This window comes from Cryptosporidium sp. chipmunk genotype I (assembly GCF_004936735.1).
Source record: "Cryptosporidium sp. chipmunk genotype I strain 37763 chromosome Unknown contig_17, whole genome shotgun sequence".
NCBI classification, from domain to species: Eukaryota; Apicomplexa; class Conoidasida; order Eucoccidiorida; family Cryptosporidiidae; genus Cryptosporidium; species Cryptosporidium sp. chipmunk genotype I.
In genome coordinates, this window is record NW_027125614.1 from 341646 (window position 1) to 352891 (window position 11246).

Consider the following 11246-nt stretch of genomic DNA (forward strand, 5'->3'; position numbering starts at 1 on the left):
AGAAGACAAATAAATAGAATAATTCAAATGGACTATAAAAATTAATTAGCACTAGTTTTGACTACTTTCCGTGTACTTCTCCTTTCTTTCCTTAGTCTTCTTTTTTCGGATCTCCTCATGCATTTTGGGTACTCAATTTTAGGATCTACTACCAATGTCTTGATACTTGGGGGTTGAATTTGAATTTGAGATGAATTTACATCGCCAATTTCAATGTAGGGAATTTCGAACTTGCTCTGGTTAGATTTTATAAGCTGTGTCAGACCAGACCTAGCTGCCTCGTACACATACTCAGATTCTTTTGAGCCAAGACTCTTTAGTCTTTCAGGTTCAATTTTTCCTCTAAGTCCTATACATGAGATAGACAAACTTGAGCCAGGATGCCATTTAGCTATTTCTTCATTATTGGCTAAGATGACGCATGGGATATTCCTAATTTTGCATGCAATCAAAATATGATTCCCGACTCCAAGTAAAAAAAGTTTTTGAGTGAATATGACTCCAACAATGTTATCTATATTTCGCAAAACTTCGTTGCACCCAATGTAAAAGAGCCCTCTAGACCACTTTATGTCCTTATTTCTAATATCCCTAACAACACTATTAGGAATGAGTTTGTTTTTTCTCAAATAAGTGAATAAACTTACCTATTAAATTTATTATAAAATAATACATGGGCATCCGGGGTTAGTGCCTGCCTAAAAATTGAAAAAGTTGGTCATTACTCTCAAGAAAAACATAGAATCGCAAGCTGAGCCAAACTTACCACTTTGTATTGGTGCTTGTAAGTAGACTATGTCTCGTTCTTACAGAGCTCCTTGCTCTGCTAGTCCCTTTGTTGCTCGTATTCATTTGACTAAATCTTTCTTGCATAACCCGCCCATGCATTCGGCGCCACAGTTGTGGCGGTATCTGTGTACAAATTTGTGGGCTGCAGGATCAGGAAATAAGTAACTTTTAAATTAGAAAAAAACTCAAAAACTGCAGTATAACAGTTTTTAGAGAAAAAGGGTTGGAAACCATTTCAGCATAAATAGGAGCCGTTTTGAGATAAGCTTTGCATCTGAGGGGGTCTTCTTGGACAGGTTGCGTTTGCTGGTTTAATCCACACCTTGTAAGATGAAAGGAAAATATAAGACATTTTTTAGCTTTAATGTCGATATATTGAAAGATAATAGAAAAAAATTGAATGACTCTCTTTTAAGGAATGATGAATTGTCATTCGAGGAAATTGGGTACCTGAGATATCAATTAGATCATAATGAGCTTTGTAATACCAAAGGTGACAATAAGGAGAATATAAATACAGTTTTCCAGAAAAGAAGCTTTTGCAGTTTAACTAATAAAGATTCCTGGGTTAAAAAAAACCTTTGCTCCAAGCGAATTTCTATATTAGAGCCTGTAACCAATGAGAAAATTGAACTAAATAGGGTTAGCGAGGTAATTGAATCGCTGAGCTTAAATTCTTTACAAAAAGATTGCACTATAACTTCACCAATAGATTCACAAGACCCTAATTATGCTGCATTTAAATTGGGTAGCTGTGGAAATTTTGATAAAAGCGAGGAAGTGGCTACTTTTCACTTTGAAGATAGTTATTATTTGGTCTCATTATTTGGTGCTCATAAATATAATTCTGAGCAAAATTTAATTAAATACGAAAAATCCCTTTTTTCAATGGGGTTAGTTTCAACTATGAACCCTTACCACATAAGATCTCGTTCATTTAGGGAGTCTATCATGCTTAATTATATTAATGAGAGGTACAATAATTATTCGAAGCTCCAAACATGTGCTAAACCATATATGCTTTACCAGATTAACTTGGCTTCAGTCAGTAACAAGGATGAAGCTCCAAGATTGAATCAGAACTCGTTTAAAACTGGCTACTCCTTTACGTTGGAAATTAACCAAGGATATAAACGAACATTTATGCTAAAAAAATTGATTGGTTCAGGAGCAAATGCAAGCGTATTTTCTTCTGACGTTTGTACAATAGTAAACGAAAAGCTGATTAGTGTATTTTCATGTGCTATTAAAGTTCAGCATAAAGACCTCGGGCTCAATATTAGGGAAATATACTGTGGATTATCTCTTTATAAGAGAAATAAAAAACGCATATCAGATATTAATAGAAGGACTTCTCTAGAAATTGATAGACCTTTGGTTCTAAATGAATACCAAGCAAATAGTTTTAATGAGGCTGTTAAAAAAGGGTCACCATTAGTTCATAAAACAGCCAGAAGTTCAATAAGCACAACCTATTTACCAGGAAGCAATATACCCTCTAGCAGAAACTCATTAAATTCGTGTGTAGCTCCTATGGATACTTTGAATGAGAATCGATCAAATGTAAATATGATATTTAGGAACTCAGTGAATAACTTTGCACACGCTCCAAACGTAGGCTTTTACTTTAACTCAACAAACACCCCACTAAATAATTTTAGAAGAAGCTCAGCATCTTCTGTAAGGACAAATAGCAGAATCTCTGTTTCTTCAAACTGTTCTTGCAATTATGCTGATTCCCCTTCTGACGTAAGTTCTTTGATTGAGCCAATTGAGATCGGGGAGGGGGTGACAGTATTTTGTATTACTGAGCTTTATATAGTCTCTCAAAGCTCATCAGGGATGATCCAGAACATCTTGACTAGGGAGATGATGAAGGGCAACCAAGAGCAAGAAAGTAATCAAAAGGATAAAGAGTTAAATGACGACCCGAACACTTCCGTGGGCATCTCTATACTGCCTACATTCTTTGGAGCACAAAGCCTACAAAACGTACTAAACGAACATTACTTGAAGAATGGTATGACGATGGAAGAGCCTATATTATTATTTCTCGCATATCAATTTGCTGAGACCCTCCTAGCATTTAATGAGATGAGAATCTTACACGGAGATATTAAACCTGACAACATCCTACTTTATCCAAACCCTAGCTTTGATGAGGAAGGCTGGAATAATGATCCGACCCGGCTTGCTTGTCATCCATTAATTCCAGAAAATCATGACTTACCTATATCTATGTCAATCATTGACTTTGGGAGAAGTTTGGATATAGGAGAAATTTACAAAAATACCTTCTTTGAAGGGAATTGTCATGCAAAAAGCTTTCTTCCCCCTGTGATGCTAGAAAATCTCCCCTGGCTCCACCACATCGATATTTTTGGCATTGCCTCCACAATACATTGTTTAATTACTGGAAGATATTTGGAGCTCACAAAGTGGAGCGATGAGACCCTCAGGTGCTTGGAGTGTGGAAACAGTAAGAATAACCAAGATAACAATGATATTCTTAAAGTTTATAGCTATAGAATTAAGAACCAGAGTTCGTGCCTTAAAAGAAATTGGAAAATAGAGTTTTGGAGCAATTTTATGGCTAATTGTATCAACTTTTGCCCTATTCTTCACTCTAGATCTTTACCAAATTCTGATGAACTCCAGCACTCTCTCTGTTATAATGATAAGGCTGGGTTGGTGCCAGAGCAGACAAAAAGTCTACATGTTTCCCAATCTATTGATGAGATCTCACAAAATATTATTGTCTTCCTTAAAAATGTTCAGGCGGATATCATCTCGATTTTCCAAGAAGATCAAAAACTCAAGACCACTCTTTACAAACAGCTCCTGAAGATTAGAAATCAGCTCCAAAATATCTCTACCTCGAATTAGCTATTATTCCCTATGCTTTTCTTGAGTCTTAATCTCATTAAAAAGTTTGTTGTTGATTGCCGCCAGCAAATGGCGGCAAATGCATGCATATGTGTGGGGTGGTAATAGTGCCGGGGTTAATAATTAGTAATAAGCTTATAATTCTTGGTTGATAGTATTGCTTTTTTTTGTTATTTTTTTTTTTGTCACTTTTCTAATTAAAATTGAAATTCTGGTCTCCTTACCAACTTTTAAAGGGTCTAAAGGATGCTAGGAGCCCAACAACAGAAAAGAATAGAGTCCATTCGACAGGAATTGGACTACTGTTTGCATAAAATGAACGATGTTGACAGTGTTGGAAGAGGTAGGTTGCGATTCGTTCCAAGTAAATTTTTTATCCGAACTGACTTCTAATATGAATACGATTGCAGGGCTAGAAGACCTTAAGATTTTAGTTGCGAAAATGGAGCTAGGAGATATCCATGGAGTGCTCTCAAGCGGCCTCTTGGACTCTGAAAAAATGAGGCCAATGGGTAGGAGGTTCAGCGTCAAGGTAGTCGACTATATTGTGGAGCACTTTGGAACTGAACGTACCCTTCCCTATCTCACCTCAATAATGGCATTCTTAATTCAAGGATGTAAGGACATGGAAGTGCATGTCCAAAATTCAGCAGTATCAACAATAGGATTGATTGCCAGCTCCTTTCTTACTGAAGAGATTTTTCAACTTAATCAGGACGTTGTGGATCATTTTTTTGACCCATTAATTCATTTTGCAAAGAAAGAAAGTAACCCAACGATTCAAATTAGTTCAATTGCAGCAATTAGTTCTTCAATTGACGGTATGAGCACAAATCTAGTTATTATGAATCTTAATAAGCTTATGGGAAGCTTGGTTCCAATTATGATGAATCCTAATACTTCAGAGACATGTAGAGCTGTAGTAATTGATACTTTGAGAAAGTTAGTTGTTCTAGTTTGGACCTTTTTACAAGAAACTTCTTTTGGAAGCTCCCCAGGTATGTATGACCTTAAAAAAAAGCAGAATATTGATTCAGAATTGAATACTAGTGTGGGAGGGTCTGAATTAAAGCAGGTTGATGGTATTAACGAACATCTAATTCTTCCTATTACTTGGAAACAAATCTGTGGTATTTTTAACGGGATAATTAAAGAGTTGCATCCTAACTATACCACAAATAGCAAGAATGTCAATGTTAGAAGTGCATCCCTTTCTCTTCTAACTGAAGTCATGGTTTGTTGCTTTGTTGCACAAGCAGGAGCTCTCTTAGCTGCACATAACAGCAATATCCCTCTAGAAAAACCCATTGATGGAATAAGAACCTATGCAGAGGTTATAATTAATGTAGTAAATCTTGGAGCTAAGGATAAATCACCCAAGGTTAGAGAGGTTGCTCAATATTGCATTAAAAGGCTTCAAGAAGCTAATGAAGCCTATATTCCTGATGGCAATGAAATGATGGGTTTTACTCAAAATATACAAATAATAGAAAAGGAACAGCTCAACAACCAAAATATTTCTAAGAGTTCTAAGTCCCGAAATAGAATTATGAATGAAAATTTCTTCAAAAACGCAACTGATGAAATCTTAGTTAGGCATGTTTCACCTCCCTCCAACTGGAGACAAATACAACACAATACTACAGGAGACAAAGGCCAGCAAATTAAGTTAGATACTACAACAAAGAGCAGTGAAGAAGACCAATTTGATAGAGAGGATCAATACTCTGCCTCAGTTTCTAGTATTGCAGAGACTCAGTCAGTCCATAGTAACAGTAATAGTTGTACGGGTGCAAACGACTTAATTACTCAAGATAATACTAACCATATTCAAAACTTCCCTCCACATCTTGCTGAGGCTGCTAACCAAAATTTATTCTTACCAGGTTCTAACTATTCTACAGTATCTTCAAACATAAACACCCCTCTTCCATCTCCTTTTTATATTGTCACTCAGCCTCCAGTCATTCAAGGCCATATAAATTATTCAGGTATGAATCATGAATCGAGCGAAAAACAGTTAATTCTGGAAAAAAAGGTAGAAGAACTTAGTAAAGAAGTAAAAAGACTTATTATAAGACAAAGCGAACTAGAGAGTGTCGCCCATATACTAAAGATGGTTGCGATACACAGAGTAGACTCCCTGGAAGAGAAGATAAAAGGCTTGTCTGATTCCATTAAGGAGACTACGAAAGAAACAAGGTTGGAAATTGACGAGATCCAGAATGAAAAGGCAACATTGGAAGATGACTTGAGACATTTGTCTGCAAAGGAGAGAAAGGAGATGATTGGAGATTTTCGCAGGCAATTATATAACAAAGCAAAACAAATAGTAGTTGAAAATAAGTAGTAGAAATCTTTAAAGTAATACTTTTACTACCAAAACTATTTTTTGTTAAATACTAGATTTAAAGATAAAACTCAAAATTTAAGTTATACCTAATCAGACTTTAAATCATTCATCTTTGGGATTTTTTCAAAACTCTTATTGAATTTCTTAGAGATACTTTCAATATGAGGGGATACCTTTGGGCCTACAATGCTTGTGTAGAAAGAGTTGATGTAGTTCTTAAGTAAGAAAATATTTACTGTGACAGTGGTAAAAACAAAGAAACCAAGATTTCTGAGGAAAATAGATGAGAGTGCCAATACTAAGAATGAGACAAATGAGACAAATGGGAATTCCCATGAAATAGTATCTATAGCAAGTTCAATCTTCTTGTTCATACATTCTGCAATAGAACTACAGTGTTTCTCAAGCATTTCGGATGTTATTAAATCCTTCTTTTTAATAGCCTCAAGTTTCTCTGGAGCTACCTTGATACAAACTCCTCCTGCTAAAATCAAGAGAGAAAACACTGAGCAAATGAATCCAAAGAAGTTTCTTCCAAAAAATATCATAAAAGCATTAAATAGGGTCGAAGCAACAACTGATTTCCACAGAGATGATCCATCGAGGAATCCCTTTATCATGCAATCGCACTCTGCCATCTTTTCGTCTAGTTATTCTTTCAACTTAACTTATGAATTATTAGAGAAGATTTTTAAAGTATTAGAACTGTTAATTATTTTCTCTAATGTCTTTATGTCTTTCCCTCAAAAAAAAATAATCAACGAGAACCCCCAAACCAAATATTCTGCAACTTTTCAATAAGGGGGGTATACACCGAATAAATACACAAAAATTCGAGAGTAGTTAGCGCCAGAGGCATGAGTGACACAATAACTAGTTATACAGAAATTGCAAATAGTTTGCAATGTATTCATAAAAATTATAGATTTGTGTGTATGCATAATAATAAATATAGCTCGTAGATTTAGTTATTTTCCCTGGAAGATAGTGCTACTAGGAAGTCTGTTGATGTTTTTGTTATATTATTTACAAGATTACTTGGATACTCTACAAGCTCAAAATCGCTTCCATCCCCATTGTTAAGTTCAAAATAGATCGGGCTGGGGCGGATGTTCACATTATAAATAGGGATCTGATTGTTATATGCATATTGCAGACAACAGTCCGTACAGAGAACGCTGAATGATGTCCCAATAAAAATCATTATATCAGCCTCGTTCATCCATTTTTGAGCTTTCCCCCACTGATAAAAAGCATGGCTAGTGTATGACTCGTCAAATAAAAGAAATAGGGGTAATGATGGGGAACTGCACGAGTGACAAGACCATTTTAAGTAGAAGTCCTTTGGGATCTTTTTATCTTGGTTCAAAAGTCCCTCCCAATCTATATATGAAAATTTTGAGCGAGAATAGTCGCAATTGGGGTTCGTGCATCTAAGGTAATGAATTCTACCATGGACTTCAATAATATTTTCTTTTGGACAACTCGATTGCTGCATAAGTCCATCTATATTTTGAGTAATCACTCTAATTCTGTTGGGATAATCTGAACACATCTTTGAAAGTACTCGATGCCCTTCATTTGGCTCAGCTGTTAGAAAGCTATTCCAAAATTTAAAATTACTGTGAAATATAGAATACCATTTTATGGGATCTTTTTTGAAACTTTCTATTGTCGCCCAAGCCTCTAGCTCGGAATTCCATATCGTCGAGTCGTCACCACTGCTAAACTCCGATCTGAAAAGAGGGATTCCAGAGTCCAAACTCAGTCCCGCCCCTGTAACAAAGAGGATTTTTTTATTACTTTCAAAAATTTCTCTTTTCAGGCTCGTCAAAACCGTGCTAATTCTGGTATTCATCTATATTCATACCTGGAATCGATCCACCATAAACAAAAATGAGCTCAGTAATTCTAATAAATTCGAGACTATATCGGCTAAAGGAAGAAAATGCAAGTTCAATTTAGAAAAAAAATTTGCTCTACAACAAATTGTTATTATGTTGAACAAAGCGACGTCTAAATTAATAACTTTATGTAAATATTAACCAGCGCTTAAATAGTTCATGGATTTCTTTTTTGCACTACTTAATTAAGAAATATCCATACTACTAATGGAATACCTCGTCAGTACTTAGTGCTCGACATTAATAGCTATCAATAGGTAAACTAAATTCAATTCAATTTTATATTCAAATTTTACTTTTCTAGTCGAAGATGTTATTTTAAAATTGTTGGTGCTAGTGCATTAAAAACAATTACATTATATTGAAAGTAACGTGTCTCAGCTTCTAGTCCCCCGCTATTAAATATTTATTAGTTCAAGATCAATAATGAGCGTCTGTGTGCTAGAAAGGTGTGGTGACCGAGTGGTTAAGGTGGTGGCCTGCTAAGCCATTGTGCTCTGCACGCGCGTGTTCGAATCACGCCCACATCGCTTTTTCTTTCTGCTTTTAAAACAATTTTTTTTTTAATTCCAGTTAGAAAGGCATCAATTGTTATTTGTTTATGCACTCCCATATGTTTGGATGTATTTGTTAATTTTTCTAGAGTTAAACTCAACAAGGGGCAGAAAAAATACAATAGAACTCCAAAATTTCGCAGTGAATTATTGTTGTATGCCTCATCTGTTTTTGGAGAAATGGCTTCACTGCATTGAAAGAAACACAACCAAAAATCAAATTATTACTTATATATTTATTTTTGAATATCTCACTTTTATTAAAAAGTTCTGCAACGCGACTTTTTAAAGAGTTTGGCGCCATATTTGTTCCCGGTTAGTATCATTATGAGCACTAAGTTTTTGAAAAGTTATAAGGCACAAACCAGAAGTCGAAAAGTTTTTTAAACATGGCTGAACCTGGAACTAATAAGCAGAATAATAAGAGTCCCAGTGACTTCTTAAGACAAGTTATTGGAAGTCCAGTTATTGTGAGATTAAATAGTGGAGTTGACTATAAGGGGCTGCTGGCTTGCTTAGATGATAGGATGAATATTGCTATGGAAGATACAGAAGAATATGTAGACGGAGTATTTGTAGAAAACCATGGAGATACTTTTATTAGAGGAAACAATGTTCTGTACATTTCTTCTCCGCCAAAGTAAAAACTACTTTAGAGTTATTTTATATTTAGAAATTAATTGAACTTTGTTAGACTCATTTGAAGTTGAGTATTAAATTACGTAGATATTTTATTAGGATTCAATAAATTTAGGTCCGTGTTTAATCTTTCTTTTTTAAATTTTCAATTGTATTTGTTGAAAGTCGGGAATTGCGGTTAAAGGGTCTTTTTATGCTTAAAGTCACTTTGAATCAAAAGAAATTATAATTTGAATTAATGGAAACGAAAAAAACGACTGAAATTTCGGGCTCACTTTGGAATGCAAATAACTGGCATTGGGAAGAGAAAGATTATTCTAGGTGGGGAAAAGAAGAGCTTAGAACAATCATGGAGTCTATCAAATATTCGTCAGAGCTCACAAGTCCTAAATTTGTACTATCATTCTCAAATTTATCTATTCAGGGTGAGGCATCAATTTCAGTGAGAAAGAAACAACCGATTTTAGCCTATGAGTTCTCAATTTCTGGAACCTGGTCAGTAAATGATATGGAGGGTCAGGAAAAAATTCTTCTTGGCCAAATTACAATTCCAGAGTTCTCTGTGGATAATTATGAGGAGGATTTCCCTGTTGTGATTACATGCAAAGAGGTTAAAAATAAGGGCTACGGTTCAGAACCTATTCTTTCGGAGGTGAAAAAGAAGGTAGTCCTGCAGCTGAGAAAAGAACTCATGGAATTTCATAAAAAGTTACTAAATAAAGAAAACGATCAAAGAAAGATTGAGACCGAGAAAGTAAAAAGAGAAGAGGAAATTAAAACAGCAGAAATTGCTAGGGCTCAGAAGGAAGAGGAGAAAAGGCAAATTTACAATCAACAAATTGAAAAAGAGGCATTAATTAAACAGAGAGAATCTGAAGCATCAGCCAAAACAACAATAGATCCTCAGCCTCAAGCCCAAGGAAGCGTTTGGAATGCGAACAGTTGGCATTGGGAAGAAAAGCCAGAAACTAGTTGGGCTATTGATAGGCTAACAAAAATGATCGAAGATCTCTCATCAAATAAATCAGACTCGGGAAATTCTGATTTGATCCCAATTCGCTTTTCAGAAGTGAAAGTAACTGGGGAAGCATCTTCTAGTGTAAGAAAAGGGAAGAAGATTTGTGTACTAGACTGTAGTGTTATTGGAAAGTTCAATGCAATTATTCCGGAGGGAACACTAAGTCTAAACAAAGAATCGAGTCTAATTGGATCATTTTTTCTTACGGAGATTAATATGATGGATACGCACGATTACGGAAGAAAAATTAATTACGAGTCAGCAGAATTGGGATTAAAAACAAATAGTATCCCTGAGTTTATTGACTTTAAGAGAAAACTAGAAAAACAAATTTTGGGGAATTTAGACAATGTGATACAAGAATTCTGTCTTGAGTTTTTAAATAAGTAAATAGAATTAGCTGCTATAATATTTCGATTTACTACAAATTATCTTTTTATATGCATATATCATTTTGAGAATTCACTCATAGCCACATTGGTTTTGCCATCTTTTAAGTCATACACATAGAGAACAACCTTATTGCCCTGAAGTGCCATGAGCATAAAGGATGGAGGAGCATCCGGAGTTAATGCGCTAAACGCGCCTGTTGCTGTTCCAGGGTTTAGAAACAATTTACCGTTCTTCTCAAAAACCCTTAATTTATGTGTGTGGCCAGACACTAATATGTCACAATCTAAACGTCTCTGCCATTGCTCCAATGAAGCAGGATCATCCCAGGGGAGAACCTGGTTTCCATGTATCAATCCTATTTTAAATTCTCCAATCTGTACCACTACGTATTCAGGAAACACGCCATTACTTTCAGGGTCAGGATTAAAAATTGCAGAGTCCAAGTCCCCGCTAACTATGTATACATTTTTGGTAATATTTTTGAGCATTTCCACATATTCTTGTGAGCATACGTTACCGGTGCAGAGAACATAGTTGATTTTATCAGTAGCTAGTAGCTCTCTAAAGTTTGATGGCAACTCTTTTGCTCCGTAAGGGATTTTTAAATCACCAATTAATAGTACTAAATCGCCAAAGTCAGTGGAACTCATCCTAAAAAGAGTTGTTTGAGCTTTGGTTCTTCTTATTTATAAAAGCTAAAGAAATTATAT

General features: G+C 35.3%; 8 protein-coding genes across 8 annotated transcripts; 5 read left to right on the forward strand and 3 right to left on the reverse strand.

Annotated features, from left to right (window-relative positions):
• Positions 1 to 41: 41 nt before the first annotated feature.
• ELE39_001078 (uncharacterized protein) lies at positions 42 to 852 on the reverse strand (the record flags this gene model as incomplete). Its single annotated transcript, XM_067344117.1, has 3 exons — positions 42 to 591; positions 648 to 698; positions 767 to 852. The coding sequence occupies 3 exons, from the start codon at positions 850 to 852 to the stop codon at positions 42 to 44; spliced, it is 687 nt and encodes a 228-aa protein (XP_067200155.1).
• A 267-nt stretch (positions 853 to 1119) lies between these two features.
• Positions 1120 to 3675, forward strand: ELE39_001079 (Bub1p related kinase; the record flags this gene model as incomplete). Its single annotated transcript, XM_067344118.1, has 1 exon — positions 1120 to 3675. One exon carries the CDS (start codon positions 1120 to 1122, stop codon positions 3673 to 3675), a length of 2556 nt encoding a protein of 851 aa, XP_067200156.1.
• A 322-nt stretch (positions 3676 to 3997) lies between these two features.
• Positions 3998 to 6025, forward strand: ELE39_001080 (HEAT repeat family; the record flags this gene model as incomplete). The annotated part of the gene is made up of 1 exon (XM_067344119.1): positions 3998 to 6025. The coding sequence occupies one exon, from the start codon at positions 3998 to 4000 to the stop codon at positions 6023 to 6025; it is 2028 nt and encodes a 675-aa protein (XP_067200157.1).
• A 164-nt stretch (positions 6026 to 6189) lies between these two features.
• On the forward strand, positions 6190 to 6829 carry ELE39_001081 (uncharacterized protein; the record flags this gene model as incomplete). The annotated part of the gene is made up of 2 exons (XM_067344120.1): positions 6190 to 6248; positions 6304 to 6829. 2 exons carry the CDS (start codon positions 6190 to 6192, stop codon positions 6827 to 6829), a joined length of 585 nt encoding a protein of 194 aa, XP_067200158.1.
• A 163-nt stretch (positions 6830 to 6992) lies between these two features.
• On the reverse strand, positions 6993 to 7886 carry ELE39_001082 (bacterial-like Sir2 family; the record flags this gene model as incomplete). The annotated part of the gene is made up of 1 exon (XM_067344121.1): positions 6993 to 7886. One exon carries the CDS (start codon positions 7884 to 7886, stop codon positions 6993 to 6995), a length of 894 nt encoding a protein of 297 aa, XP_067200159.1.
• A 989-nt stretch (positions 7887 to 8875) lies between these two features.
• Positions 8876 to 9130, forward strand: ELE39_001083 (small nuclear ribonucleoprotein; the record flags this gene model as incomplete). The annotated part of the gene is made up of 1 exon (XM_067344122.1): positions 8876 to 9130. The coding sequence occupies one exon, from the start codon at positions 8876 to 8878 to the stop codon at positions 9128 to 9130; it is 255 nt and encodes an 84-aa protein (XP_067200160.1).
• A 233-nt stretch (positions 9131 to 9363) lies between these two features.
• Positions 9364 to 10533, forward strand: ELE39_001085 (Hch1p like mystery; the record flags this gene model as incomplete). The annotated part of the gene is made up of 1 exon (XM_067344124.1): positions 9364 to 10533. One exon carries the CDS (start codon positions 9364 to 9366, stop codon positions 10531 to 10533), a length of 1170 nt encoding a protein of 389 aa, XP_067200162.1.
• Positions 10534 to 10592: 59 nt separating this feature from the next.
• On the reverse strand, positions 10593 to 11186 carry ELE39_001086 (vacuolar sorting 29; the record flags this gene model as incomplete). The annotated part of the gene is made up of 1 exon (XM_067344125.1): positions 10593 to 11186. The coding sequence occupies one exon, from the start codon at positions 11184 to 11186 to the stop codon at positions 10593 to 10595; it is 594 nt and encodes a 197-aa protein (XP_067200163.1).
• Positions 11187 to 11246: the final 60 nt, after the last annotated feature.